Genomic DNA, 24,457 nt, shown 5'->3' with positions numbered 1-24,457 from the left:
TGCGAGCCAAAAAGACTTTTCCAGTGGCTACCCCTTCCAGTACTCCCGCTGCAAGTTCCTCGAAGAGCTAAGATAATGCTTTCTAGGGTGCTGTTCGTGATGTTCCATGCATTGGCTGTATCAAGAGTCTGGCTGCGAGCGGCTCTGATGGTTCCTGTCACGACCAGAAGGACTCATCTGCTGCTCGCTGTGCTCGGTATTCGAAGGGTTACAAGTGTATTCCGGTTCCTTTCTACCTCATGCTTTTTGTGGACGAGCTTTATATGGCCAAGCGTGCGCTTGCTTCTGCTGAGGAGATGGATGCTCTTACGCTCTCGAAGAAAAGGATGCGCGCTGGAGTGGAGAAGGAGAACTCCACTCTCAACCTTGCTCCTCTGGGAATCCGATCCAAGCATGCTGTGTGGGCTTAGAAAGCTGCTCTTGAGCATTTTGAGGCGGGCAAGTTTTCGGAGGTTGATGAGCTGCAGAAGCAGATTGAGGCGCTCACGGAAGAGCGTGATATGCTTCTTGCTGAGTAGGAGGCTGATCGTAAGGAGGCAGTTTCACGCTCTGCCAAGGAGGGAAAGGCCGTGATTTCGGCTAAGAAGAAGGGAAAACAAGCTGCTGTTCAGTCTGTCTCGCGCTCTGTTAATGATCATCCTGTCGAGTCTTACCGTGAATGGCATCTGAAGCACAAGAAAGCTAAAGCTGATATCGAGGCAGTGCTGGCTACCCTTCACCCCCTACCTAAGGAGTGAGCCCTGTTCAGGCTTAGGTGTGCTCTAGGCTTTGGTGGATGATTGGGTTTTTTTTTTTGTGGTTAAGTCCTTTGGTTCGTCGTTTGATGAAGGTTGCGCGCTTGGTTTGCGTGTTTCTGGGTGATACCCCTGGGCTATAGGCCCTCGTTTTTGATTTTGACAAATGAAATTCAGTGATTGAGAGCACTCAAAAGGGGCCAATGTGAGATCGAGTTGCCCATCTGTGTTCCTTTAGGTTCCTTCTTGGTTCTCTGATTCAAGGCATGGCTGACATTCTGAAGGTTGAGAAGCGCTCTGAAGTGTTCGAACTGCGCTCGATTGAGGTTCTTGGTTAGTCCATCAGCTGGCATGCTCTGTGTTGGCATATATGAGATCTGGAATTTGCCCTTTTGGAACTCCTGCTTGAGCCACATTTGGTGTATATTCACATGGCGGAGCTTTGTGTTTATCCTTTCACGCTCTGTGATTACCAGCTGTATGGCTTGTTGATTATTACAGAAGATATTCCAGGGCTTGCTGAGGTTCAAGGTGAGGTCTCGAAAGAGGCGTTGTAAGGCGATCGTTTCCTTGGCTGTGGCTGAGAGGGCGTACAGTTCAGCCTCTGTGGTTGAGGTGGTTACCAGGCTTTGCTTTGTTGCTTTCCATTGTATAGGACCTCCGAATAAGCTGAAGATATATCCTTGTGAGGATTTTCGGTTCTCCGCATCGTTGGCAAAGGAAGCATCTCCGGCGATTAGCAGGGCTTGAGCCTCAGGGTGGCTTCCTCCGTACTGGATTGCCAGAAACCTCGTTCCATACAGGTAACAGATTACTCTGTCTGCCTGTTCCAGGTGCTTTGGCCCTGGGTTTGTCAAAAACCTGGAGAGAAGAGCGCATGCAAAAGCTACATCTGGTCTTATCATGATAGCGGTGTACAGGATTGATCCAATCTTCTCCTGGTACTCCTTGATTTGGTCTTTTAATGCTTCCTCTTTCCATTTGACAAGCTCCCCAAGGTCCAGAAGCGTTGGAAGTGTTAAAGCTGTATTGGCTGCAAGGCCAAACTTGTTGGCTATTTTCTCGATGTACGCATCGTGGACCAGGCTGATCGTGCGGTTGGCTCTGTCTCTGACGATTCGAACTCCCAAGAACCATTCCGCTGCTCCCTGATCCTTTATCTCATATGCCTCGAAGATGCCTTCCTTCACTCTGCGTGCCTTTGATGCCTGGTCCTGCGGATAGAACAGCAGGATATCGTTCACATAGAACAGAACGATCAGCTTGTTTGCTTTGTTAGTGAACATGCAGGGCTCTTCAGTTGAGGGCGTAAGGCCGAGATTTCGCAGAGTTGAGCAGAAGTGCCTGTACCAGAGTGCTGGCGAGTTCCTCAGGCTGTACAGTGCCTTTTTCAGGAGCACGATTTTCCCTTCCTCCTTGAATCCATCAGGCAGCTCACAGAAAACGCTTTCCTGGCTTTCCCTGCTGGCATTCAGGAACGCTCCGGTGATATCCATCTGGTTGATCTCTAGGTTGAAATATGCTGCCACAGCTATAAGTGTGCGAAAGGAGCGCGCAGCCAGCGTTGCTGCATACGTATCTTGAAGGTTGCTTGCTTTTTGCAGGTCTCCTCGCACACAGATTCGAGCTTTGAATGAGGTTAAGTAACTGTCCTCATCAAGTTTGTATCTGTATACCCATTTGAGTGGCAGTGGCTTCTCTTTGGCTTTCCCACGCTCGAGGGTCTGCTACACTCTTTTGTTGACTAGTCCCTGGATTTCTGATTGCATCGCTTTCCATCACTCGGTGTGGAAAGGACTGTTTCGTGCTTCTTTCCAGGTCCCAGGTACGGGTGGTAGTTGTTTATGATGCTTCTTTTCAGCCGTCGCCAGCTCTGTGACTTGCTGAGGAGCATCAAAGTGCTTTCGCTGCGAGTGCGAGGCTCCTCTGCATGTAGAGTTTGCCTCAAGTACAGCAGCTGCGATCATACTGTGTATGGTCTGAAAACGCTTATCCCATGTTCTGGTTGCTTCCTTTAGCTGATCAGGCAAAAAGGTAGCTATGAGGTTTACTAGAGCTGTTTGGCTCGTTACAAAGGCCGTGGCGAATGACCCTTGGTATTGGCGAGCTTTATCGATTGGTTTCCGTGCTCTGTCTGAACGCCGTATGGGTTGAGATCCATAGATCTCGTTCCTTGTTCGACGACGTCTGATTGAGGCCTGACCAGGCTCGTACCCTCGCGCTGCAGGCTGGCTTGTATTCTGAGCAGTAGATGCGCTGGTGGCTTGTTGTTCAGTACTTGAAGACGCCTGTTCAGTTGCTGAAACATCCTCGCTGCTTGCAGCAGCGCTCCTTTCTGGCTGATCCGTTCGTTCCAGTGCCTCGGGAGATTTTTCAGGAGTTGGAAGTCCTTGCACCTTATCCTCTAAGCTTCTTCCCTGGGATGGGTTGCTTTGTAAGAGCGCTCCATTGCTAGTCTCAGGTGCTCTCACCCCCGAGTTCCAACTCGGGATGCCTCCCAAGGGAGACTCTGAGGATGGGCCACTGTCCTCGTCAGACAGCGGATGAGATCCTTGGTTTCGATTTGTGGCGTTAGGCCAGGGAACTGGATCCCATACGCCTCCAACGACGATTGTATCCATGATTTCCTCGTCGTTTCCGACCTCTGGAATGATTGGTGCTAGCTGAGCACGAGATAGTGCTTCTGACGCCTCACCGCTGTTTGGGTTGTAGAATTAGCTCTCATCGAATAGAACATTGCACACGGTTGCAACTCTCGCAAGCGCTGGAAGCCACACGCGGTACAGGTTGCTTGCAACGTATCCCACAAGATAGCCCTTGTGTGCCCTTGGTTCTGTTTTCATATCCCGTCTATGAGAGCCAAGTTCGCGCTCTTCTCGCAGGACGTATGCCCGGCATCCATATGCGTAGATCCTAGCCCAGTTGGGCCGTAGGTCCGAGACTGCTGTTCTGACTATTTCCGGCGCGTACCAACGAAAGTACTGCCTGAACCAGCCATCCAGAAGTGAATTTGGCGTTTCGGAGTGCTTGAGCATGAATGGAGAGATGTTGAACAGCTAGGTGGCTGCTTTCACACACTCTGGCCATAGGTCTTTCGGTAGTTTGGCTGATAACAGGAAGACTAGCGCACGCTCCTGAATTTCATGCCCAGCTCGCTCAGCAGCGCCATTTGACTCTTTCGTGCGCGGTAGAGTAATCTCCAGATCGATGCTGTTATCAGCGCATCATTGTATGTATACCGTTTCGTATAGCCTCCTTATGACTGAGGAGTCTGCATCCTATCTGATTTTGCAGATAAAGAGGCGATATTGGCGTTGTACCCAGATCTCGAATAATCTGAGCACATCGAACACTGTGGATTGTGCCTTGTTAGATATCGGAAAAGCAAACAACTTGCCACTGTACTCGTCTTTGAGTATGAGAGCTCATTTTGAGCTATCCTGCGCTTCGTTATAGTCGAGGAGATCCCAACTAATGCGCTAGAACGGTTGAGGGCTGTGGTATTCAGATCTTGCGCGTTGAATGACCTTTGTAATGCGCCCTAGAGCACAGTGTTTACAATCAATTCGTCTAGTTCCGTTGATTCTGATACTACGAACTGAGTAGATGAGCTCCTTCAGAGCATTGGTACTCAGGTATCCCGACCTTAGATGCCAAAGATGCTCTGAATCACTTCTTTCAGGCGCTTCATCATATAAAGAATGAGGATGCCTGTTTCTTTTTAGAGTTGAGAACACGAGAATGCTAGCCCAGCTGTATGGCAGCGTGGCTGGAGCTCGAGAGTAGGAAGAGTTTGCAAAAGGAATATATTTGAAGAAGACTAAGTTGAACTCTCTATATAGATTCGCAATCACTGCGCTCTGTTCAAGCGTTCCTGAGCGCAGTATGCTATCTTTGCCACAGTACCAGATCCCTTTCTCATATAAGAGAGTCTCAGCGATTATGTTAACATGGAAGCCATCTACAACCGCCACACGGTTGAGGACTAGGTTCTCAGTGCGTTCCCCTCGCCTCCCGTTCAGTGCATTTTTGAAGCATCGTCTCCTGAATCCCCGTATTGGCAACGATGAGCTCCCTGCTTTCACAACTTCCGCATTCCTTGAGGGAGAAAAGGTGTTTGGCTCCAGAAGGTCGACGCTGTTGACGAGGTGTACAGCTCTGCAGTTATCCAGAACTGTGCTTTGGGAAAGGATGTGAGGTGTCTGAAACGGTGTTGAGAAGACTGCTGCGCTTGCTTATAGCAATACTGCCTGATTGAAGAGTTGAGAGTTGAAGATAGCGTTTATTTGGAGGAACTGAGAATGCCTTGTTTCAGGCTTGAGAGGTATCGGATCTGGCATTTTGATGTTGTAATTGAGAGGTTCTAGCACTCGATAGTGCCTGGATAGAGATTCCTGTTGTTCTCCATCCTCTGTGGAATCCCCTCTGTCCAGCCTTGAGGAAGCCATCCAGTCCTGATAAGGTCTGAACGGAGCTTCTGATAGTTTTTGCTGGCCAGCTTAGAGAGGATCTTCTTTCTTTGCTCGTCAGATGGGGCCTTGAAGATTGAGTCTGGCCTGACTCCGGTACAGGCGTACTCCAGCCTTCCGCAGCTTATGGGGCTCCATTTATGCTTCCTTTGATACGACTCGCAGGGGCACTTGTAATCTCCCTTTTCGCTCTGGCTGAAAGATCCATCTTGTTTCTTCCCAGATTTTGTGCCTGAGTTGCCGAATTGTAGGTTCTCTCTGCCTATAGTGGCGAATACTATTGAGCCTTTTTTCTGCTCAGGCTGAAGTCGGTGGATTGAAGCGAGATTTCGTTGAAGCTGTTCGATAGTCTTGATAGGCAGACCATCGTCAGGTGCTGTAGCGAGGAGATGTCGTTGCGTTTTAGCTTACTCTGTCTGGAAGCGAACTCCGATAGCGGCGAGGAAGTTATCAGAGCCCTGAAGTCTCTCAACTTCGTTAATGCCGTAAACCCGAGCTAGGTTCAGGAGATCCTGGTGCTGCCGGCACCAGTTTTGGAAATCAGTGCCTTGCCTGGTGGCCAGCTCAAGGTGATGGCGGTACTGGAGGCGAATGACCTGTTTCATGCTCTCCTCGGACGGACAGAGGTTTTTCTTCAGGTTTCTGAGCACCTGTTGAATCGAGGGAGACTTCTTTCCTGGATAGGTGTACATGTGAGGAACGAGGACTAACGGAGGTACTGTTTTCTGAATCCAGTTCCATATTCTCTGTACGTTCTGATGAGCATGCAACTGCTTGTTTTAACGAAGCTGAAAGCGTTTCATCTCCTGATCGTAGAGAATAGCTTGTTTCTGGATAGAGAGTGGCTTGTAGTTCTCCGTTATAGTATTTTTGCGCTCCTCCTCAAGATCCTGAGTGAACTTGGAGAACTCGAGGTCGAAGTCTTCAGATTCGAGAGAGGGCGCATCTGGGCCATCCGGGTCTAGATACTCCCAAACACCCTTTCCCTTGCTCTGGGACTGCAAAATGCTGTACCAGGATGGAAAGGAGTAGGTGTCGGTGTACTTTACCGAGAGCGTGAGGTCGTCAGGTTCGCGCTCCATCGTGGGCTTTGATGGAGCGTGAGTATGACTGTTTGGGACAAAAGATGTATTCTGAAAGAATAAGAAGTGAACGGCTCAGTCTGTTTCGATAGATAAGGGGAAGATTAAACCCGATTCTTGCGAACCGGGCTCATAACTAAGGAGAAACGTATGAGCTGAGCACGTGGAAGTGGCTGAATGAGTGTTGAGATTGAATCTATCTAATACAAAAGGAAGATCTTCTAAGTAACTAAACCAGGCTCTGAGATGGTTTATGAGGAGACCAAAACAGAGGGTTAGGGTTAAATATGCCCCATTTTTCACAATTACTAATCATTAAATTTAGAGAAATATTACTTTGTAAACAGCGATGTTCCAGTCTTCAACTTAAAAAAATCAGAAAAGGTATGTACAAGCCCAATACATAACAGTAATTCCGAAGAGTGATTAAACACAAGTGTCGAGGTAGCAGCGACTGTGCAGCGTTGAACTATACTGCAGGAAGTTCACTTGATAAGATCTACGTTTGGTGTTGAGAGGGTTGGGGGGTTAGAAAAACTTCAACTACTGCTGATACAAAGCTGAAAATAAATAACAAGAGGAATGTGAGAGGCAGTATTGAGAAAGTTTAAGAAGACTGCAAGCAAGAATTAGCGAAGGCACGGAAGGCTTGAAGCAGTATTGAGAAAGTTTAAGCAGATTGCACATGTGGAAGCAATAACTGGCGAAGTTGCGGAAGGTTTGAAGCAACGATGACAGTAAAGTTTTGAAAAAGAAAAGGAAAACATTACAGCAAATGAACAAAAGGCGAGCTCGCATGAAGGCTCAGCGCGAGGCTCAGATAGAAGGAGCAGACCCAGAGGAGCTCCAAAACCCATCACAGTGGCGAGGGGAAACCGACATTGCGAATGCCTGGAGAGTGGCTGAACGCAAGAAATTTTAGATGACAGATTTAGAAGGAGTATTGCAGGTAAAGGAAGTGTGAGGATGCTGGGAAAAGAGACGATGATCCTGAAGAAAGCAGCAAAGGGGATCATCAGCCGAGATTGATTGTCTCTCCAAGCCGGCCCCTACAAACTTGGATGCGCTTGTTGGATCAATTACCAGAGCGAGCACTGGATGAAGAACACGAGGAGAATCCAGCTGGGTCTGGAAAAGGTCTGCAAGTATCACCACGAGGGCTAAGTACTTGTGCTGGAAGTATTCATAGAAAGATAGGCATAGGAGCTAGATTTGCTGTTACACATCACTCACTTATCTGGGAGAAAACGGGCCAGACAGAAAGGGATGTTCGGGACTTGAAAGGGTCTATGCGTGTTCTATCACAGCTTTCTCCAAGCTACATAGCAAAGAATGAGACGAGATACCTGCACTGCAAAGCTCAGCTCTGGAGCGGCTGAGATTCAATGAGGTTGAATTGCACGTGCTGGCTGAGAACTCACCGAACGATCCTCAGGCGTCGCGTACTTCATCAAGATCAAGATGCGGATTGTAGAGCCTCTCACATCAAACGCTGTCATTGCAATCTAGTGTTTGATAATCTCTCCCGTAGGCATGTCATCTAGAATCAACATTCCATCTCCTTAGCTCCTCTTCGAAAAACAAGCAGCAGTCCATTATGAGGCCCTTCACAGAGAACTCAGATCTATCGGCACGCTACTTCCCCTGCCCGCCCTGTACCTCCTCGGCTTGCTACGGAACTCCCTCGGCTTGGGGAACATCGACTGGTCCACCCACTTCCATCTCGGATCCTCCACGACGATCCGGCCCCTTGATGCTCCTCCTCCACCGTTCGGTCTGGAGGCTACCGAGTCGGTCCGAGTCGGGCTCGGGCTCTTGGCGGCCCCGTTTGGCTGCAGTGTGAAGGAGCTGATGTCCAGCATGGACCGAAGCCCTGACACCGAGCCGGAGTGCGCGCGGTTAACGCTGCCACCGGCGGATGAAGCAGCGGGCGGTGGAGGCGGAGGGGCGGGGGCTGCAGAGCGTGGTGACGGCGCACTTGTGGGTGGAGGCGGTGGGGGCGCCGAAGTTGGCGACGTTGTGTTCCTTTCGGCGGCTGCTGCTGTGGCGGCGCCCATGATGGCCTGGACAGCTATGCTCGGTGTAGCTGCCGATGAGGGAGGAGGTGGTGGAGGCGCTGGCGACCGCTGCGGCGCTGGAGGCGGGCGAGGGGCAGATGTAGGCGGTGGAGGCGGTGGCGCGGGTGGGAGAGAAGGCGCAGACATAGACGGCGGAGGGGGTGCCGGTGCGCCTGGCAGCGGGGGTGCGGAGGGCTTGCGGGAGTTGGGGAGAGGAGGTGGTTTCTTCCCCACCGGAGGCGGCACGGGCTTCATAGAGGCTGACGAGTGCGGACGGTCTGTGGCGGCTGGCCTCCTCAAATTTGCCAGCGAAGGGTGCGCAGGCAGGTTCGGCACTGAACGCCCCGGGACCGCCGGAGCAGCGGCGGCTGGAGGTCTAGGAGCTGACATGGTCGGGGGCTTCGGCGCTGAGGAACGGGATGACTCTGGGTCGGACAGATAAGATGCGTCTCGGTTGGCTACAACGACATTCTTCCGGTCAGCCTCACTGTACTACGCCTAACAAGTCAAGCAAGACCCAATAACAACTGACGACATACCTCCTGTGTCTACACCCACGCCTGTCTTTCGTAGTTTTGGCATGCCACTTGCGAACAGGCCACCCAGCTGCGGAGCGCTGTCCATGGCGGGAGCGGCGGGAGCGTCTCTGCTGCCCTGGTCACTGTTGCTCCTAGCCCTGTTCCCAGGCACAGGCGGCGCGAGTCCTCCAGGTGGTTTCGTCATGCCAGGTATGGGTGGTGCTCCCCCCAGCGGCGAGGGCCCAGCGCCGCCGGATGCCTTGGCTACGATAGGCGCGGATCGATCATTCGTAACGGTCTTCTTGAGGGATTTCCCCTTGTTGATATCGGCGAGGAGAGCTCCCTGGAACACACATACCCACCCGTCAAGAGTCAGTAAAGACCGTCTTCAGGCGCAGAAGACGTTTCCACCATGGGAGACTTACCCTTCCGGACCCACCAGCAGGACGCGATAGGAGACCACCAGGCGGTGGTGGTGGAGGAGGAGGAGGACCTCCTGACGCGCCAGGCGGCGGAGGAGGTGGAGGTGGTGGAGGCGGCGGCATGTTCGTAAGATTCTTGCTGTGGGAGCGAACAGTTTGTGGCTCAGTCTGTACTTCTCCAGCGATAGAGGAGAAATGGTGGAAGGAGGCCGTAGATGATTGGGGCTGTCGTGTACGATATCACCACCCAAGTTGTGCAGCAGGTTGACTCTCGTGATTGCAAATCGTCTGCGACGTTGGACTAAGAACTTGAAAAGTTCTCGAGCGAGTGACTGATGGAGAGAGAGAGGGCGCGAATGTAGAGAAATCCAGTGCCAGCCTGACTCTAGTAAACAGTAATAAGGGATCAGGCTGAAGGGCCGTGTGTTGGTGGTTGGACTGCAATGAACATATGAATAGATTGGGTTCTGGGCTCCAGGGTGTCGTCAGAGGTGTGGCGCAGCAATTAGGCTCCAGCCACGACGGGGGTAGGGGTGTTCTTTCGGGTTGTGGCGGCATGGACAATGCAAGGCGAAGCTTCTCTTCGGTCGATTTGATAATTCTCATCCTGAACTTTCCGACCACGCACGAGAGAGTGTTGAAAACGGCTTATCACCCTGTCAAGATTGACTCGCGATCTCGATCACGATCACGGTCACATATCATATTCTACCCTATCTTTGAGATTCATCTCAGTCTGTACTGTCAGCAGGGAAAAAGACGACTCCAGGGCCCAGAAACGAGAATTGGCATTTGGCACATTTCATTCCCAGAAACGTCCTCGGCCATCAACGCAAGCAACGACGACTCACCCACCTGAAAAACGACTTGCTTGAATGCTCACCAGACCATGCATCAATAAAACTTACTACTGAAGTGACCCTCTATTTGGACAGGCCTCACAGTCCCTTTCCTTACCGCCCAACCAAGGCCTTTCTCACGATTGCCGTGCCTTTATCTCAAGCCATCACTTCAGAATGCGGCTGTCCGTCACGACAAAGCGGTGTCTGGCCTCACGAGACAGCCCGAGATTCCGGCAGATTCATGAATGTCTCGCTGTTCAGCCGCACCTCTCCTCCCTCCATCTCGCCAAGCGCTCCATCGCAACACTTGGCGCGACAAATTCAATAGTCAAGCCGTGCCCAGCAGAGTCCAGAACAGGCTTGTTTCACAGGACAGGCGTCTCTTCGTCGAGATCCTATCGATTTGGGACACCAAAGCCAGCGAAGGATAAAAAAACCGAGTCTGCCCGTGGCAGCACGTTCAGCCACGGATCTCCATCTACTGCTGACCTGGGCCCGACCTCGCGCGGGACAGCAGATGCCGCCATCATCGCCGCCGATCATGCCAAGGACCAGCTCCTTGCTCGGCATCAGGTTCCTCCTGAACACGACGTGCTTACCGCCCTTCTTCACTGTAACAGAGCGGCCAGTGTCGCCCTCAGCGCACCCATAAATCAAACTTCCACCAAAGCATCCGAGTCAGATACCGCAGCGTCCTCACTCTTGTCCCTGGATAGATCCGCAGCCAAGACCACACAGCACTTGGCTGCTGAAAGCGCCCAGAACTCCCCGTCAAGCGACGTAATCGATCACATATCCCAGGTGGCTTTCGAAATCATTTCTCATCCCTCGATTCTTATCACTGCTCGGGTCTTGGAAGCTTACGTCGTCATACAAGCACGACTTGGCAGAGTAGAGACCCTCCCGTACGTTCTCAGCTTGTACGCCACCAAACCCAGGCCCAACGGCAAGTCTGGCTCTGTCGAGTACGTGCAGCAGGCCCCAGATAAAGCGGCAAATGCTGTCGATCCTACTATCGTCGAGAAGGCGCTGGACGCAGCGATCGAAGCCAAGAACCTGGACGCGGCCATCGGCGTCATTGAGAACACGTACGCCACCAAGGCATTCATCAGACAGAAAGTTTTGAGGAGAGGTCTCCTCCCTGTCTCGGCCGCTGCCACTGCTCCGTTGGCGGTGTATCTTGTGGCCTCAAACCTCGCTCACCTGCAGACTTCTTTTGACCAGGGGACGGCGACCGCTGTGGCGACTGCTGGCATACTGGCGTACGTTGGCTTCACGGGGTCCATGGGCCTCCTGGCTATTCTCACACAGAACGACCACATGAAGCGTGTGACATGGGCTCCAGGAATTACATTGAGGGAACGCTGGCTGCATGAGGAAGAGCGCGCGGCACTCGACAAAGTTGCGTGCTCCTTTGGCTTCTCTCAGATGCAACGGTTCGGCGAGGAGGAGGGGGCCGAATTCCAGGCCCTGCGCCAGTTTGTCCTGAGGAAAGGGATGGTCCTGGACCGCGTCGAATTGATGGAAGGAATGAGTTGAGGGGTACCAATTTCCGGCATGAAATTGGATTTCTACTACGGCCAACGGCAGACCAGAGCAGAATTATCCTCGACGTCAGCAGTGTCTGGAAGAAGCAAGTTCCATATTCCTGAAGGTTTGGCTCCGGGGCCGACGTCCCTGCTTCCGGTGGATGCGGGACTACCACAAGAATGAATGGGATGAACAGTCCTCACCAGCAGACACCGATTAGACACCTTGGATGCCTGGGAACCTTGATGTCGTACTCGAGAGGAGTTAAAGCTGAGGCTGTTGTCGACAGTGGGCCTCCCAACTACCGTCTCATCACCCCTGCATCAAGACTTGGCATCGGAGTGTTTTGCGCATCTCTGCCCAAAACAGACACATTGGCTTTGGTGAAGGAGGCTGAGTTCCTTAGCTATCATTAGCTCTGGGAATTGCAAAGCTGGGCTGGGCATCGTTGACTCTTCAACGACCCGACTGGAGCTCATAGAAGAGATGGCCTAGCAAGGCAAGGGCAACCACGGCATGCCGCCAGTGGTGTCTACTGAAGTTAGTGCCTCTCTGACGGGTCTTTTCTTGACGGGGAACCGCCGCTTTTGCACATCTCACAATTTTTATACACGCCCAGCCTTCATTTCTTCCACTTACAACCTGCTCCATCTTAGTCAATGTATATGTTATAAACCGTCCCGTACCATCCTGATAAGCATCTCCTCTTCTCCTTGCGGTTCAATAACCATGACGAGTGACCCGGTCAATTCCTCTACACAGAAGCTTTCCTCTATCTACCCACTACACCTACATACTGCATCCTACTTCTTACCCCAACGCTACTTGACCACCTGACTTCGAATCATCGCGCTACTACCTGTCCAGCGTCGAGCCGTCACGGCGTCGCTGTTCCTACAGGCAGACCATCATCTTCTAGCTCGAGTCTAGAGGCCGCCGAGGCCCGAAGGTACAGCTATATAGGCCAAATGATAGCCGCTGTCTAGGTGTCTCGCCATTGTGGAAAGAAAAGATCAGTCGAAAACATGACGACCGACATCCAGAACATCCAAAATTTGGCAAACATGGGAGAGAAGGAACGGCAGTGCGAATACTATGGAAGTTTCATGCACCACCTAAGTCGGCCCGAGGCGGAGGCAATGTACTGGTGCTTGTTTTTTCTTGTGCTCTGTCTCCTGTTCAGCGCCTCGTGGTATTACGGCAGGGTCATGGAGCGCATCGAGCATATGAGGGTGTCAGACACGCGGCGGAAACAACTGATACACTGGTGTTTCTACAAGACCCTCGCCTGTAGCTTCGTGAGCCTCGTCGCCGCGATCCTGGAGGTCTTCGTCCTGCTCACGCTCCAGTTCTGCGACCACGAGCCGCTCGCGAGTCTCTACTGGTCCAACTGGACCGTGCTACAAGTGGGTGCTGTTGTGGCCATGTTTGGTATCTGCCTCCACGTTCGACACATGATCAAGGGAAGACGTCATCCGCCCTGGGCACTTGCACTTGGTACGCCCGTGTTGGTCGTTGCGGGCCTCGGCCACTACTTTCAGGGGAAGGTTAAGAGCAAGGCGAAAAGCGTTGGCCGAAACCTCAGGAGTCGGAGCCACAGCCGTAGGCCTAGGGGCCGATCCCGTGACGAGCCACTCAGTAAGATGTGAGTACTTGTCATTATCATCATCATCATCTTCTTCTTAAAGGGTTGTTCACGGTCCATTCCTACACACAAGGTGATTGTTGTGTCTCTTCTGCTGACTCTGTGCAAATAGGTCCACCACTCCTCGGGATGCCAGCGTCGACTCTGGTGACCCTTCGCCTGTCACTGATGATGATACACCGACTGTCTACACAGAAGTATCAGAGAATTTCAACGCCAAAGTCGTTGGCTACACCAAAGAAGGGGATGTCATCATCAGACTAGCACCTAGCATCTCGACAGACTTCAGGGCGAGAGTCAAAAGCCACTCCGGCAGTATCAGGTGGGACGAGCCCACCACGCGGCTACGTGGTCCTCAGGGAGATGCATCGCAGACGCCAACGTGTTCAAGGGCCGAGACACTCAGAGAGCGGTCGTCCTCCAGGGCCACTTCAAAGGGCAAGGAAGCCGAGCCCACCTTTCGACATGCGGAGCGCATACGCTCAGACGAGGAGAGCATTGTCAGTAGACGATCAAGCAACGTGACCGGCTCAGACTCAAAGACAGCGGGGGCTGAAATAGGTGTGGCCCATCGCAACCTTGATGTGGACGAGCAGGAGTCGGACGACCGGGCGAGATGGGCAAGGGTGGCCGACCTGCAGCCGAGCCTGAACGACAACGCCAGGTTCGAAGAGAGCGCACCCTGAGACGACAGATCGGTGTGGTACATGCAGCAGCTGGCTGATGTTTCCCTGCTTGATTATGAATCTTCTTCTGCTCGAAGCAGTCCTATTTGGACTCCGGCCGCGGATTACCAGATTTCACGGTTTGCATTCTAGTTACGATACCACGAGACAAAGACTCCGTTCCAATATCTTTAATTTTTCCAGTATCACTTCCTAGCAATAACTACATTCGAGACTCAACAATATCAAAATACCTGTGAACCAACGAACTCAAAAGGTGCTCGTGTTAATGCCAAGCTCTCACTTGATGCCGGATGAGTTCCCAGGTCCGCCGTCGTGATAAGAGCTTGCCATCCCAAGTCAAAACCTTATAATACACTTCTAATGAGGCTCTGCTGGCTGCCCAAGCACAACCAGCCGTCTTGGCCGTCTGGGTGCCGCCTACCCCCAACCCAACACACACTGGATACCCTGTCTGATAAGCATCAGCTGCGTGCTACCACCACTTGCCGGCACTGCCCGAGCGACCGCGGGCTTGGCGATGGCTGTTGGAGGAGGGGTTGTGCTTGCACGTTGTTGCCTCAGTGGATAGAAACGGCGGTCATTTAGGTTATTCCCCTGAGTTGGGTATCTAGATAGAATTTGTGGGGGGTGGGAGGCGGGATTTCGTCACATGCTTTGTGGGAACTCTGACGATGGGTACGCTTTGCACTATACTGGGGCCTGATGAACCATACGTATGGAAGTATATGTTGGATCTACAGCTGAGCACTACCAAAGAGGGGGCTTATTGAGTCAGAGGGAGTTGAGTTCTTGGCAGTATTGCGATCTGCGTTTGGGTAGGGACAGAGACTATCTCGCCCGGATCTCAGAGTCTCCAGTGCGTCGCTTTCTTTCGGGGCAGAGGTATTGTTTTTAAAGGTCGCCAGAGTCGGGCTGGGCTTGCGTCACGGATAGAATCATTGGTGAGAAGTTTTTCACTGAGCCAAGGTTGATGATACTCTCGGATTAAAGTTCTAACGCTGTGATGAACCATCTTGTAGACCTTTCCCTGGATCATCGCGAGTAGTGAGGCCTCTGAGTATCTAGATCCAAATCGGATCGGGCCAGCGAGAGCTGTCACACTCGTTATATCGAGTCAATACGACTGGCTCAGATCCTGTCTATTTGGTATATGATATTCGTTGGCGTCACTTCTCTGGAATGGCCCGCTCTGGTGAGACTCCCTCCATCTCTTCTATCGTGATCTCGCTGGAATATGGCCCCATGGCATGGCCTCGCTCAGGCTTGTTGGACAGTCTTCTTCGGTACAGCGGCGTTGTTGGTTTGTGGGTCGAAAAGCCCCATAACCCTCTTCCTCTGGGAACCACCACTCGTGATATTGGCCCTCGTAGCAATGACTTGACAAACACACTTTGGCCACCCCCCCCCCCCCCCTTCTCCCTACTGCACCACTTTTCCGGCGCGGCCTATTTGTAGTATCTCTCCGGTCGGCCGGTCGTCAGCCCGCAGGACGGGCCAAGAGCTCACCTCGGCCTTGACGAGCGTCACCTCGAGCTTGGTCCCGAGGATCTTGAACGTTGTCTTGGCCGTGTCGATGCCACCGAACAGCGGTACTTCGGTTCGGTATCGCTTCGGGGGGCTGTCTGTGGTGGGCAGGTCGAGCTGGATGGATGAATCTGTGAAGACGACCTTTGCCGTGTCCTTGTTGATCTTCTTGAGGAAGAAGGAGGCGATGACGCTGGTTGGCGTCTGGTAGAAGTCGGTCCTGTTCCCATGGATTTTGATCAGCATCTTGTTATTCCTTGACCTTTTCTTTTTCGGTCTTATTTCCCTTTCCCTTCTCGCCTTGGGACTGTTTAACTCACCGCACGGTCTCCAACAACTCCTCCTCTGCCCCCTTCGGCCCCGCCTTCTCCTTCTTCCCGCTCCCCACAAACAGATGCCGGGCCTTGGTCTTGCACCCCTCAATCTTCATAAAGTCGTCAAAGTCCAGCACGCGCCTCTTGCAGCACGTATAGCCCTTACTGCCCTCATGAAAGATGGGCACGCCGGGGTGGTGCACGCAGTTCTCCTGGTCCGCCCGGCCCGAGCCCTTGTTGTAGCTGGCCCCACACGCACGCCTCCTACACGTACGCCCGTCGGGGATCTCGAGGGCAGGGTCGTCGTCGTCGGACTCGGGGGGTGGGGGCGGCGGTGTCGCGGACGGTGTGGCCGGATTGATCGGGGCGCGGGGAATGGCTGGGCCGGAAGTGTCGGTGGCGGCCTGCTTCAGCACGGCTGGGTCTGAGGGGGCCTCTTTCTTCTCGACGGCGGGCGGCAGGTCGGTGGTGCTGTGCTTGCCCTCTGTGCAGGGCTCGATTGCCAGGAACTCGTCGAATGTCAGGACGCGGGGCTTGCAGCATTTCCATCCTGTAGGGTTGCCGGGAACGTGGTCAGCCTCTTGATATCCTAGCCTAGTCTTCTCTGAGGTCCCCACCGCCTGGTATAGAGAGAGAGAGAGAGAGAGAGAGAGAGAGAGAGAGGAAAGAAAGAGAAACCTCACCTTTTTGGCCTTCGTGAAAGACTGGTGGTCCAGGGTGGTAACGGCACACCTCGTCGGCGTCGGTGAACGTCTTCTCGCAACCGCGATGGACGCACTTTTGGGCCATCTTGAAAGGGCTGAGGATGATCAGAGAGGCCGAAGTGGTGGATTGGCGTTGTAGAGTTGTGTATTCAGTTTGGAGGTGGAAGTCAGATTGTTCTTGTCGACGCTTCTGATCCAGAAGATTCTACATAGTAGCTCTCAAGAGCTGCCCCCCTGTCATGGGCTGCAAGACGACGTGGGGTAGCGGGGCAGCCAGAAGACCCCTGTGCGGCCCCCTGTTATTGGAAATACTCGTACAGTACAGTGCAGTAAAGGTTGTACCATAGTAAAAGTATACAGGGTTAGGGGTCCTCTTCCTCCAACATCATCTTTTTCCTCGTTTGTGTCTTTTCTTCTCTCTGTCCCTCTATACAAGAGAATCATTGGTAGCTTGATGAATGGTAATAGCCTAGTCATAGACTTTTATTGCTGATAAAGATTAGTTTATTCCTGTTTGTATTTGTTAGCATAGAACAACTGCGACACCAGGTTGATGTTGGTACAACTGCTGCATTGTAGACGACGTTTTGGTCCATACTAGGAAGCATTCCTGATTTCTGACCGCCGTCCCAGCTCCTGGATTAATAGTTTACAGTAAATCATAACATATGTCTGAGTGTTTATGCTTTCTAAACTTACTACTGCTCAGTATTTACAACCTTGTGCATGACAAGGCTTCCGAATGTAAGCAGCTCTGCAACACTTTTCCAGATTTACATCAACTTCAAGTTGTATAGCTAAATAATTCAAGCACATGACCTACAACACACCTTCAAAGCTATGATATAATATAAATACCCAAGTATGCTGGCGTTTTGGAAGATTATATAGAGGGAAAACGGGCAGTATGACACGACACAAGACAGTAAATTCAGTTCTCAGTGTTCCTCGTTGCTCATCAAAATTTCACACAGGCTTATTGTACAGTAGCAGTAACTACTTAATAAACTGATGACTCCTCTTTCTCCAGGTAAACAGAGCCAGCTTATATCAAAAGTGATATGAAAATGTCAAAGACAAGTACAGGTCTTTCCATTTACCCCTCCGGAATCGCTGTCCAAGTACTTTAATGCGGGGCTATCTATAAGTAAGTACCTAGTTGCCCTTTATCTCAAGGCCGAGTATAATAAACTACCGCCTCTTATTTCCAAACAAACCTTGTCACCCAACCCACAGATTGAAACACTGCTCCAACTCCTCCTCCTCCTCCTCCTCCTCCTCCTCACCCTCAAAAGTCCAAACAATGGTCGTGGTCAAAAAATACCATCTCCCTCCCACCGACCTAATCCCCAACTCCCCCCACCCCGTCCTCCACTACCCAGCCATCCTCCTCCCGCCAGCCGACCTCACACCGGCCAAAGTCCACGACCTCTTCACAACCAACGGCTGGGAGCCCCAGTGGATCTACCGCTACGGCCCCACCCAGCCCGCCCACTACCACACCCGCGCCCACGAGGCCATGGCCGTCCTCTCCGGCACCGCCACCATCCGCCTCGGCGTCGCTGACACAGACACGGACCCAGAGCAAAACACCCACGGCCTAGCCCGCGAGGAAGGCGGTGTCGAGGTCCTGGCCCAGGCAGGCGATGTGTTTGTGCTTCCTGCGGGCACGGCACACAAGACATTCGACGTGAAGCCGGAGGGGGAGTTTGCGCTGCTCACGCCGGGGGATGGGCATGGGGTGGCAGCGGAGAAGGACAAGGGTGGGAGCCACGATGTGCGGGCTGTGCTGGATGGGGTGCGGCTGGCTGGGTTTACCATGCTAGGGGCGTATCCTGTTGGGGGCGAGGGTTGGGATTTTGCGGTGGGTGGAGAGAAAGGTAGAGGGGAGTATGAGATGGTTTGGGCTGTTCCGAAGCCTGCGAGGGATCCGGTGCTGGGGACGGCAGAGGAGGGGCTTTGTGGGCAGTGGAAGTGAGCAACGGCACTGGGAGAGATGGTTCTTTGTCTTATGTTTGCAATTCCATACATGCCATAAGGTTTTCTCAGGAATCCTTTCTTCATTACTAGATGACTGATTAACTGGTCCTCGCTCTTTGAGCACATTCTTCTTCATCTCCTTATTCTTCCTTCAGGATAACACATCAATCTAGACCATCAACCTGTTGTTATTAACTTCAAAACTTTCATCACCACTCGTAGGAGATGACCCCGGTCTACTAATATCCTGAACCTCACGGGTCCTCGCGACCGGTCTCAGCTTAAACTTTTCCATGTTCCACCTGCTGCCCGTGGCATTGGCTTTACTATCCATATATCTCTGCTCAATCACCTCTAGGGTATGGCCCTTTGTCTCGAACATGTACAGCGCGCACCCGACAGTGCAGATAAAGGCCGAGCAGGCGAAGAAGTAATATGCTCCAAAGGTTGTGCGGTCAATGAAGACGGGAGTCGTGAGAGCTACTATATAGTTTGCAATCTTTTTCGACAAGTTGTCAGCCAACCGATTGGTAGATTTGAACAAGAGGGGAGGAAAGAAAAGAAGAAGAAGAAGAAGAAGAAGAAAAGGGAAACAAGACTTACCCAGTTCGAGCACTGCCCCAACGACGAGGCGCTGCTTCTCGTCTTCCTCGGCAAGCTCTCTACCAGGAACGTCCGAAAAGCAATAGCCCACGTCCCATTGAAGACGATAGCAAACAGGTAGATAGACACGACCACCACCCACCGCCCGGCGCCATAGTTCGGGTGCACGAGGTTGGCGGCATACATGGTGCCCATGACCAGCATCAGGATCGTGATCAGCGTCCCGCCCAGGATCGACGACGTCCGCCGGCCCCATTTGTCTGCCCAAATCGTGGCCGGGACGACGGTTGCCAGGATCACCAACGACGACACGCCCGAGGCCAAGAAGTTGGCCTTGTCGCCCGACAAACCCGCCTGGCGGAACAGGATCGGCGCGTAGTAGAGCACGCCGTCGATGCCGCAGAACTGCTGGAACGCCATGATGAAGCAGCCAAAGGCAGTGCGGGCTCGGAACGGCGCCGAGAAGGCTGCGGCAAAGTCCTGAAACGTCTGCTGCAGCGAGTCCCATACGGACCCGTCAGGAGCGTGCTCGAGGGCAGACGCGGAGTTGGCCATCATCTCGCGCTGCTCCGCCTCGTCCAGGCCGAGGGCAGCAATGACCGCGCGTGCCTCCTCGGTGTAGCCCTTGGCGAGGAGCCAGCGGGGCGAGGGCGGCGTGAGCAGGTTCAGCGCTGCAAATCCGAATGCGAGAATCGAGGCAATCGCGATAGGCAGGCGCCAGGATGCAGAGTTTTTGATGCTAGCCGTGCCGTAGGACATGAAGAAGCCCGTCACTAGACCGCAGACCAGGAGAAACTGCGGGACAGAGGTCATGGTCCCTCGGGTCGAGGCAGGCGAGATCTCAGAAACTTGGACGTACACTGTAGAGAGGAACAGACCCTGCCCGACGCCCTTGATCAGCCGGCCGGCGAGGAACATGCCCAGGGCCATTGAGGAGCACTCGATGGCGGCGCCGATTCCGTAGATTACTGCTCCGCTGACGATCAGACGTTTTCGTCCATACTTGTCCGCCAGGATGCCGGCGAGCAGAGCTGCCAGGGCGCCGGTCGGGAGAATGGACGAGACGATAACGCCTCGGGTTGTAGACGAGATGTAACCCATCGTGACCTGGAACGAGGCCATATCCGTCACGGACCCGATGGTGCCTGTATCCAAACTGCTGCTGGTTAGTAATCACTTGTCTTGTCATCAGTCTCCCGATTCGACGACAACATACCCAAAAAGCATAGCAATCAAAGATGTTATGATGCTCGCCCTGATATACAAGGGCTGAGCTTCCAGCAGCCGTCGTATCATCTTGAGCGCCACTGTGAAAAGGTACGCAATCCAATCCAGTTATGTATCGAGAAATATTTTCTTTGGCGAGGATATTCACCTTTTCCTCTTCTTTCTTTCCTCAATCAGTAGCAGGGTACTGCAGCACCTATTAGAAAGAAGGTCTCAGATGCGTGCCCACTCTGTTTCTTTATATATCGAGGAGCCTACTCTCTGGGGATGAGTAGGTGGGAGGGAGGTAGTTCTGCAGTGAGGCATACCGGACCCAAATCCATCTCTGCCAACCAGTCCGCACTCCGCCGACATATTCTAAGCGGATGAGTGGGGATTTCCGCCTTTCTCTTGACTCTTGTCGGGCGGAAGACAGTCACCCTTGCGGAGGTACCTCTTCGAGCATCGCCGCCAGTGGCCACACAGCCATCCATTCTGGTGCGCGCCTCTGGATTGCAAGACATGTCTTTTTCCTGAGTGAACGGCCTAGTCAGCACAGCTCTTTCTTTTTGTCCATTTTAAATACCTGACATGGCGAAAAAGATGAAGTCATCCCCACCTTTTTCCCGTTGAGGTGGATCATGGCCGTTGAAAATCGAGCGGCCAAGGCTCCCGGATCTTGGGCCGGGACGACGACGGGAGACCCCTCCGGCCCGGTCTCGCTCAGCATATTTAAAATTGGTGTGGCCTGAATGCCTCCGAGTCGCGCCGGTATCCACGAATCGATGGGAGCTACACTTGCCCTGTTATCTTCACCGAAAAGAAGAAAAAACGATAACAATGGCCCCCTTCTGAGGAAAGTTGTGTCAGGGTTTTTTTATGGCTATGATGAGAATGAATGTAGTTCCGAAAGGCCAGGATTCTTGGACTGTCTTGTGCATATGAAATTCTTCAACATTCGTTGTCTCGTTGCAAGAACTCGGAAGATTGTGTACCGGCAAGATGGTGGTGTGCAGAACCGAGTGTTTCCTCGGCGCTGAGCAGTAAAAAAACTCACAAATCGTCCATCAGATTGAGCTGTGTTCCCACCACCCCCGCAATGTTCTGCGCTGACCCCGCTGTTGTGAGGAGAACTGTACTCCACGACTCCTCACTGTCAAAGATCGGCAACGGATGATCAACTCCAGCTACAAAGCGGTAGCCTTAATCCTTGACCCTGACTATTAATAGCGTGCTCTCTCGTTGATCATTCTCCCGGGCTTCGACATTAGCTTCAATATATGTAGGAGCTGCCGTCTTCGCTTTGTGACAATGACCTCGTCGCTGCAGCCATCACGCCTGACTTCTCGCTTAATTCTCTCTTGTTCTGGGTTCCGACACTCCACTGTGTGCCTTCAATACCCCAATTTTGCTCTGCGGAGATCCTCAATAATGGCCGCGGCCACAGCAATGCAGAAGTCCAATAGGCTGCAGACAGCCTTTGCCGAGAATAAAGGCCCCAGCTATGGGATCTGGCAGATGATGCCAGGGACCAACGTCTCGAGGGCCCTGGCAAGGGCGAATCCAGATTGGATCATGGTCGATTGTGAGCATGGGAATATCGACGATGCCGCCATGCACGAAGCTATCCCGGCTATCGCAGCCTGCGGCGTGTCTCCATGTGTCAGAATTCCAGACACGCAGTCATGGATGATCAAGCGTGAGTGGGGGATTGTGCTCGATTATTGAGGAGTATCGACAGAGTACGCTGACCCTTGCGTCCCAGGCGCGCTTGACGCTGGTGCACATGGGGTGAGACCTCTCCATTGAGGACATAAGTATGTGTCTGCATTGTCAGGCCGTAAGACTGACCAAGCTGGTTGCAGATCCTGGTGCCGCTCATCAGAAGCGTAGATGAGGTCAAGCAGGTCGTAGCCTCGGCCAAGTTTCCACCGCAAGGCCGACGAGGCTTCGGCTCGCCCATCGCTATGCAGAACTTCTCGCCCATACCTTCTTTCACCGAGTATCTCCAGCAAGCCAACGATGCCATACTGACAATGGTACAAATTGAGACCAAGGAAGCTTTGGAGGCGGTGGAGGAGATCGCGCCGCTCGTTGATGTTCTCTTCATCGGCCCCTTCGATCTCGGCAACAACATTGGCTATCCCATCATCAACGGCGACGTGAAGCCCGAGCTCAAGTCAGCCATTGCGAGAATACTGAAGGCCACAAAGGCTGCTGGGAAGAAGTGCGGCATGTACGCCTCAAGTGCCGAGGAGGCAGCTGCGTGAGTCCATCGCCCCAGAAATCCAAAAACCATTCGGCTGATGATCCGATAGGTATGGCAAGCAAGGTTTCGATATGATCAATGTCGGCACCGACCTTACAACGCTCGAATTTATCATGAAACAGTCCATGGCCGTTGCGTTAGGATCGACGGGACCGGAGAAGGGCAAAGGTTACGGATCGTAGGCCACTGTATCTGCGGGCCGGAAACTGGCTTTCCTTTTTGTTGGTAGAACTGTATGAAACATTTTCTACGCCTTTTCAGCCTCATCCATCTTAGCCTTGACTTGATCAGGTGTGAGCCGGTGCATAAGCTTCAGGGCCTTGGAGGCAAGCTTTGGGTCCTCTTCAGGTTGGCTGGCCCTGCTGATGTGTATCTGTCAAGCAATGAGCCTTTCATGTCAATTTAACTAGAGAGACCAAGGGGGTTATCATCTTCTCAACATACCACAGGAACATCAAAATCGTACAACTCTCTCCAAGTCTTATTTTCAGGCTTGACAATATCGACCTCCTTGAAGACAAACGGCCGTGTGTCCCATACATCTGAGAGGACTGACCGGGCTGAGACACAGAGACCACAGTGTTCTCTGGTGAATAGTGTGATTCTGCATTGCTGCAGCAGCCTGTTTGTAAGGCGCATTGGATCTCTTACTCCTTGCCGGTGTCTTCTGCCTACTTTCATAAGTGGAAAGTCAACACATTTGCCCATGCCCAAAGAATTGTCATGCTTATGGATTTCTTGGCCACTTTACCTATCAAGCCACTCCCAAATCAAGCCCAAGTTGGTTTCTATATGTCCAGAGTAAAGTTTCTGGCTCTGAGAGGGTAGAAATCAAGCAGTGGGAAGTTATAGCTGAGTATAAAGGTTTGTGGGTTGGTTCTCAGGTGCTGCTTCCTGCTGACAAAATCTACCTCCTCTGGAAGGGGCTCCACTGCTGCTAACCTGCAGGGGTATGCCTTTAGTGGCAGAACAGCCCCCCCCCCGGACCGCTGCCAGTCCCAGCAGCTGTTGCAGGGGGGTGAGCTCAACTCAGCAAGGCATCTTGGAGCTTGTCGAGTACCACCAAAATTTCCTGAACTTCTTCACCTACTAAATATCACAACGTACAATTCAAGCCCACCTCTGCTGCTCACACTTCATCCCTACCACCTCCAAATCTTCTCAACCACACTTGGTCCTTTCTTTCTACAAAGTTTCGACAGTCTCACATCATAGTCGACATTGTCCCGCAACCCATCAATCACATCATAAAATCAAACATCAGCATAACCGTGAAACTCTTCGAAGATGTCTTTGAACAACTACCTGGAGAGTAAGTTTTCATCTCTTACCCACAGCTTATGAATCCTCATGTCTGACTTTTCATTCCTCATGTAGAGAGAGTCTGCATCATCACTGCTGATGGCCGTACCCTCGTTGGCACCCTTTTCAGTGCTGACCACCAGACCAACCTGGTATGTATATCCCTCCCTGCATCTCTATTCCACGCGAGGCAAACGGGACCCTGACCAGATTACCTTCAACAAAAGGTCCTCCAGAACGCGATTGAACGCGTCATACGGGAGCCCGAGGACGAGGAGCCCAGCCAGGAGGCCCAACTTGGTCTGTACATCGTCCGTGGCGACAACGTCTGTCTGGTCGGCCTGGTCGATGAAGCTCTGGACGACAGCATCGACTGGACGCAGGTGAAAGGTACCACTATTGGTGGTGTCAAGCATTCTTGATTTAGCAATCGACCCTTCCGATAGTACATGATAACTTGGGACTGTACGGGTTTCTGTCAGCTCTTCAGTTGGGGGCCATTCTGCAGGCGCGGTCGGAAGGTTGAGAAGTTTGTGCAGTATAGAGAGATACCCAGGATCCGGGGCG

At 52.4% G+C, this 24,457-nt stretch overlaps 8 protein-coding genes across 8 annotated transcripts; 5 read left to right on the top strand and 3 right to left on the bottom strand.

The window, feature by feature from the left end:
• Nucleotides 1-10,665: 10,665 nt before the first annotated feature.
• On the top strand, nucleotides 10,666-11,663 carry M406DRAFT_72075 (uncharacterized protein; the record flags this gene model as incomplete). The annotated part of the gene is made up of 2 exons (XM_040925518.1): nucleotides 10,666-10,715; nucleotides 10,841-11,663. The coding sequence occupies 2 exons, from the start codon at nucleotides 10,666-10,668 to the stop codon at nucleotides 11,661-11,663; spliced, it is 873 nt and encodes a 290-aa protein (XP_040780087.1).
• Nucleotides 11,664-12,718: 1,055 nt separating this feature from the next.
• Nucleotides 12,719-13,303, top strand: M406DRAFT_249597 (uncharacterized protein; the record flags this gene model as incomplete). The annotated part of the gene is made up of 1 exon (XM_040916624.1): nucleotides 12,719-13,303. The coding sequence occupies one exon, from the start codon at nucleotides 12,719-12,721 to the stop codon at nucleotides 13,301-13,303; it is 585 nt and encodes a 194-aa protein (XP_040780086.1).
• A 2,104-nt stretch (nucleotides 13,304-15,407) lies between these two features.
• M406DRAFT_287217 (chord-domain-containing protein) lies at nucleotides 15,408-16,708 on the bottom strand (the record flags this gene model as incomplete). Its single annotated transcript, XM_040918720.1, has 3 exons — nucleotides 16,510-16,708; nucleotides 15,833-16,376; nucleotides 15,408-15,732 (listed from the first exon to the last, which is right to left on the bottom strand). The coding sequence occupies exons 1-3, from the start codon at nucleotides 16,613-16,615 to the stop codon at nucleotides 15,408-15,410; spliced, it is 975 nt and encodes a 324-aa protein (XP_040780085.1). The 5' UTR covers nucleotides 16,616-16,708.
• Nucleotides 16,709-17,833: 1,125 nt separating this feature from the next.
• M406DRAFT_251333 (uncharacterized protein) lies at nucleotides 17,834-18,508 on the top strand (the record flags this gene model as incomplete). The annotated part of the gene is made up of 1 exon (XM_040916759.1): nucleotides 17,834-18,508. One exon carries the CDS (start codon nucleotides 17,834-17,836, stop codon nucleotides 18,506-18,508), a length of 675 nt encoding a protein of 224 aa, XP_040780084.1.
• A 171-nt stretch (nucleotides 18,509-18,679) lies between these two features.
• Nucleotides 18,680-20,235, bottom strand: M406DRAFT_249516 (general substrate transporter; the record flags this gene model as incomplete). The annotated part of the gene is made up of 2 exons (XM_040916615.1): nucleotides 18,680-19,009; nucleotides 19,114-20,235. The coding sequence occupies 2 exons, from the start codon at nucleotides 20,233-20,235 to the stop codon at nucleotides 18,680-18,682; spliced, it is 1,452 nt and encodes a 483-aa protein (XP_040780083.1).
• A 1,533-nt stretch (nucleotides 20,236-21,768) lies between these two features.
• Nucleotides 21,769-22,770, top strand: M406DRAFT_249919 (Phosphoenolpyruvate/pyruvate domain-containing protein; the record flags this gene model as incomplete). The annotated part of the gene is made up of 4 exons (XM_040916651.1): nucleotides 21,769-22,018; nucleotides 22,085-22,110; nucleotides 22,185-22,585; nucleotides 22,638-22,770. The coding sequence occupies 4 exons, from the start codon at nucleotides 21,769-21,771 to the stop codon at nucleotides 22,768-22,770; spliced, it is 810 nt and encodes a 269-aa protein (XP_040780082.1).
• Nucleotides 22,771-22,835: 65 nt separating this feature from the next.
• Nucleotides 22,836-23,227, bottom strand: M406DRAFT_250004 (glutaredoxin 2; the record flags this gene model as incomplete). The annotated part of the gene is made up of 2 exons (XM_040916664.1): nucleotides 22,836-22,961; nucleotides 23,033-23,227. The coding sequence occupies 2 exons, from the start codon at nucleotides 23,225-23,227 to the stop codon at nucleotides 22,836-22,838; spliced, it is 321 nt and encodes a 106-aa protein (XP_040780081.1).
• Nucleotides 23,228-23,875: 648 nt separating this feature from the next.
• Nucleotides 23,876-24,312, top strand: M406DRAFT_337409 (Sm-like ribonucleoprotein; the record flags this gene model as incomplete). Its single annotated transcript, XM_040921250.1, has 3 exons — nucleotides 23,876-23,900; nucleotides 23,966-24,042; nucleotides 24,118-24,312. The coding sequence occupies 3 exons, from the start codon at nucleotides 23,876-23,878 to the stop codon at nucleotides 24,310-24,312; spliced, it is 297 nt and encodes a 98-aa protein (XP_040780080.1).
• Nucleotides 24,313-24,457: the final 145 nt, after the last annotated feature.

This window comes from Cryphonectria parasitica (genome assembly GCF_011745365.1).
Source record: "Cryphonectria parasitica EP155 unplaced genomic scaffold M406scaffold_2, whole genome shotgun sequence".
NCBI classification, from domain to species: domain Eukaryota; kingdom Fungi; phylum Ascomycota; class Sordariomycetes; order Diaporthales; family Cryphonectriaceae; genus Cryphonectria; species Cryphonectria parasitica.
Note: the sequence above shows the minus strand (reverse complement) of the source record. Positions and strands in the feature narration are given on the sequence as shown.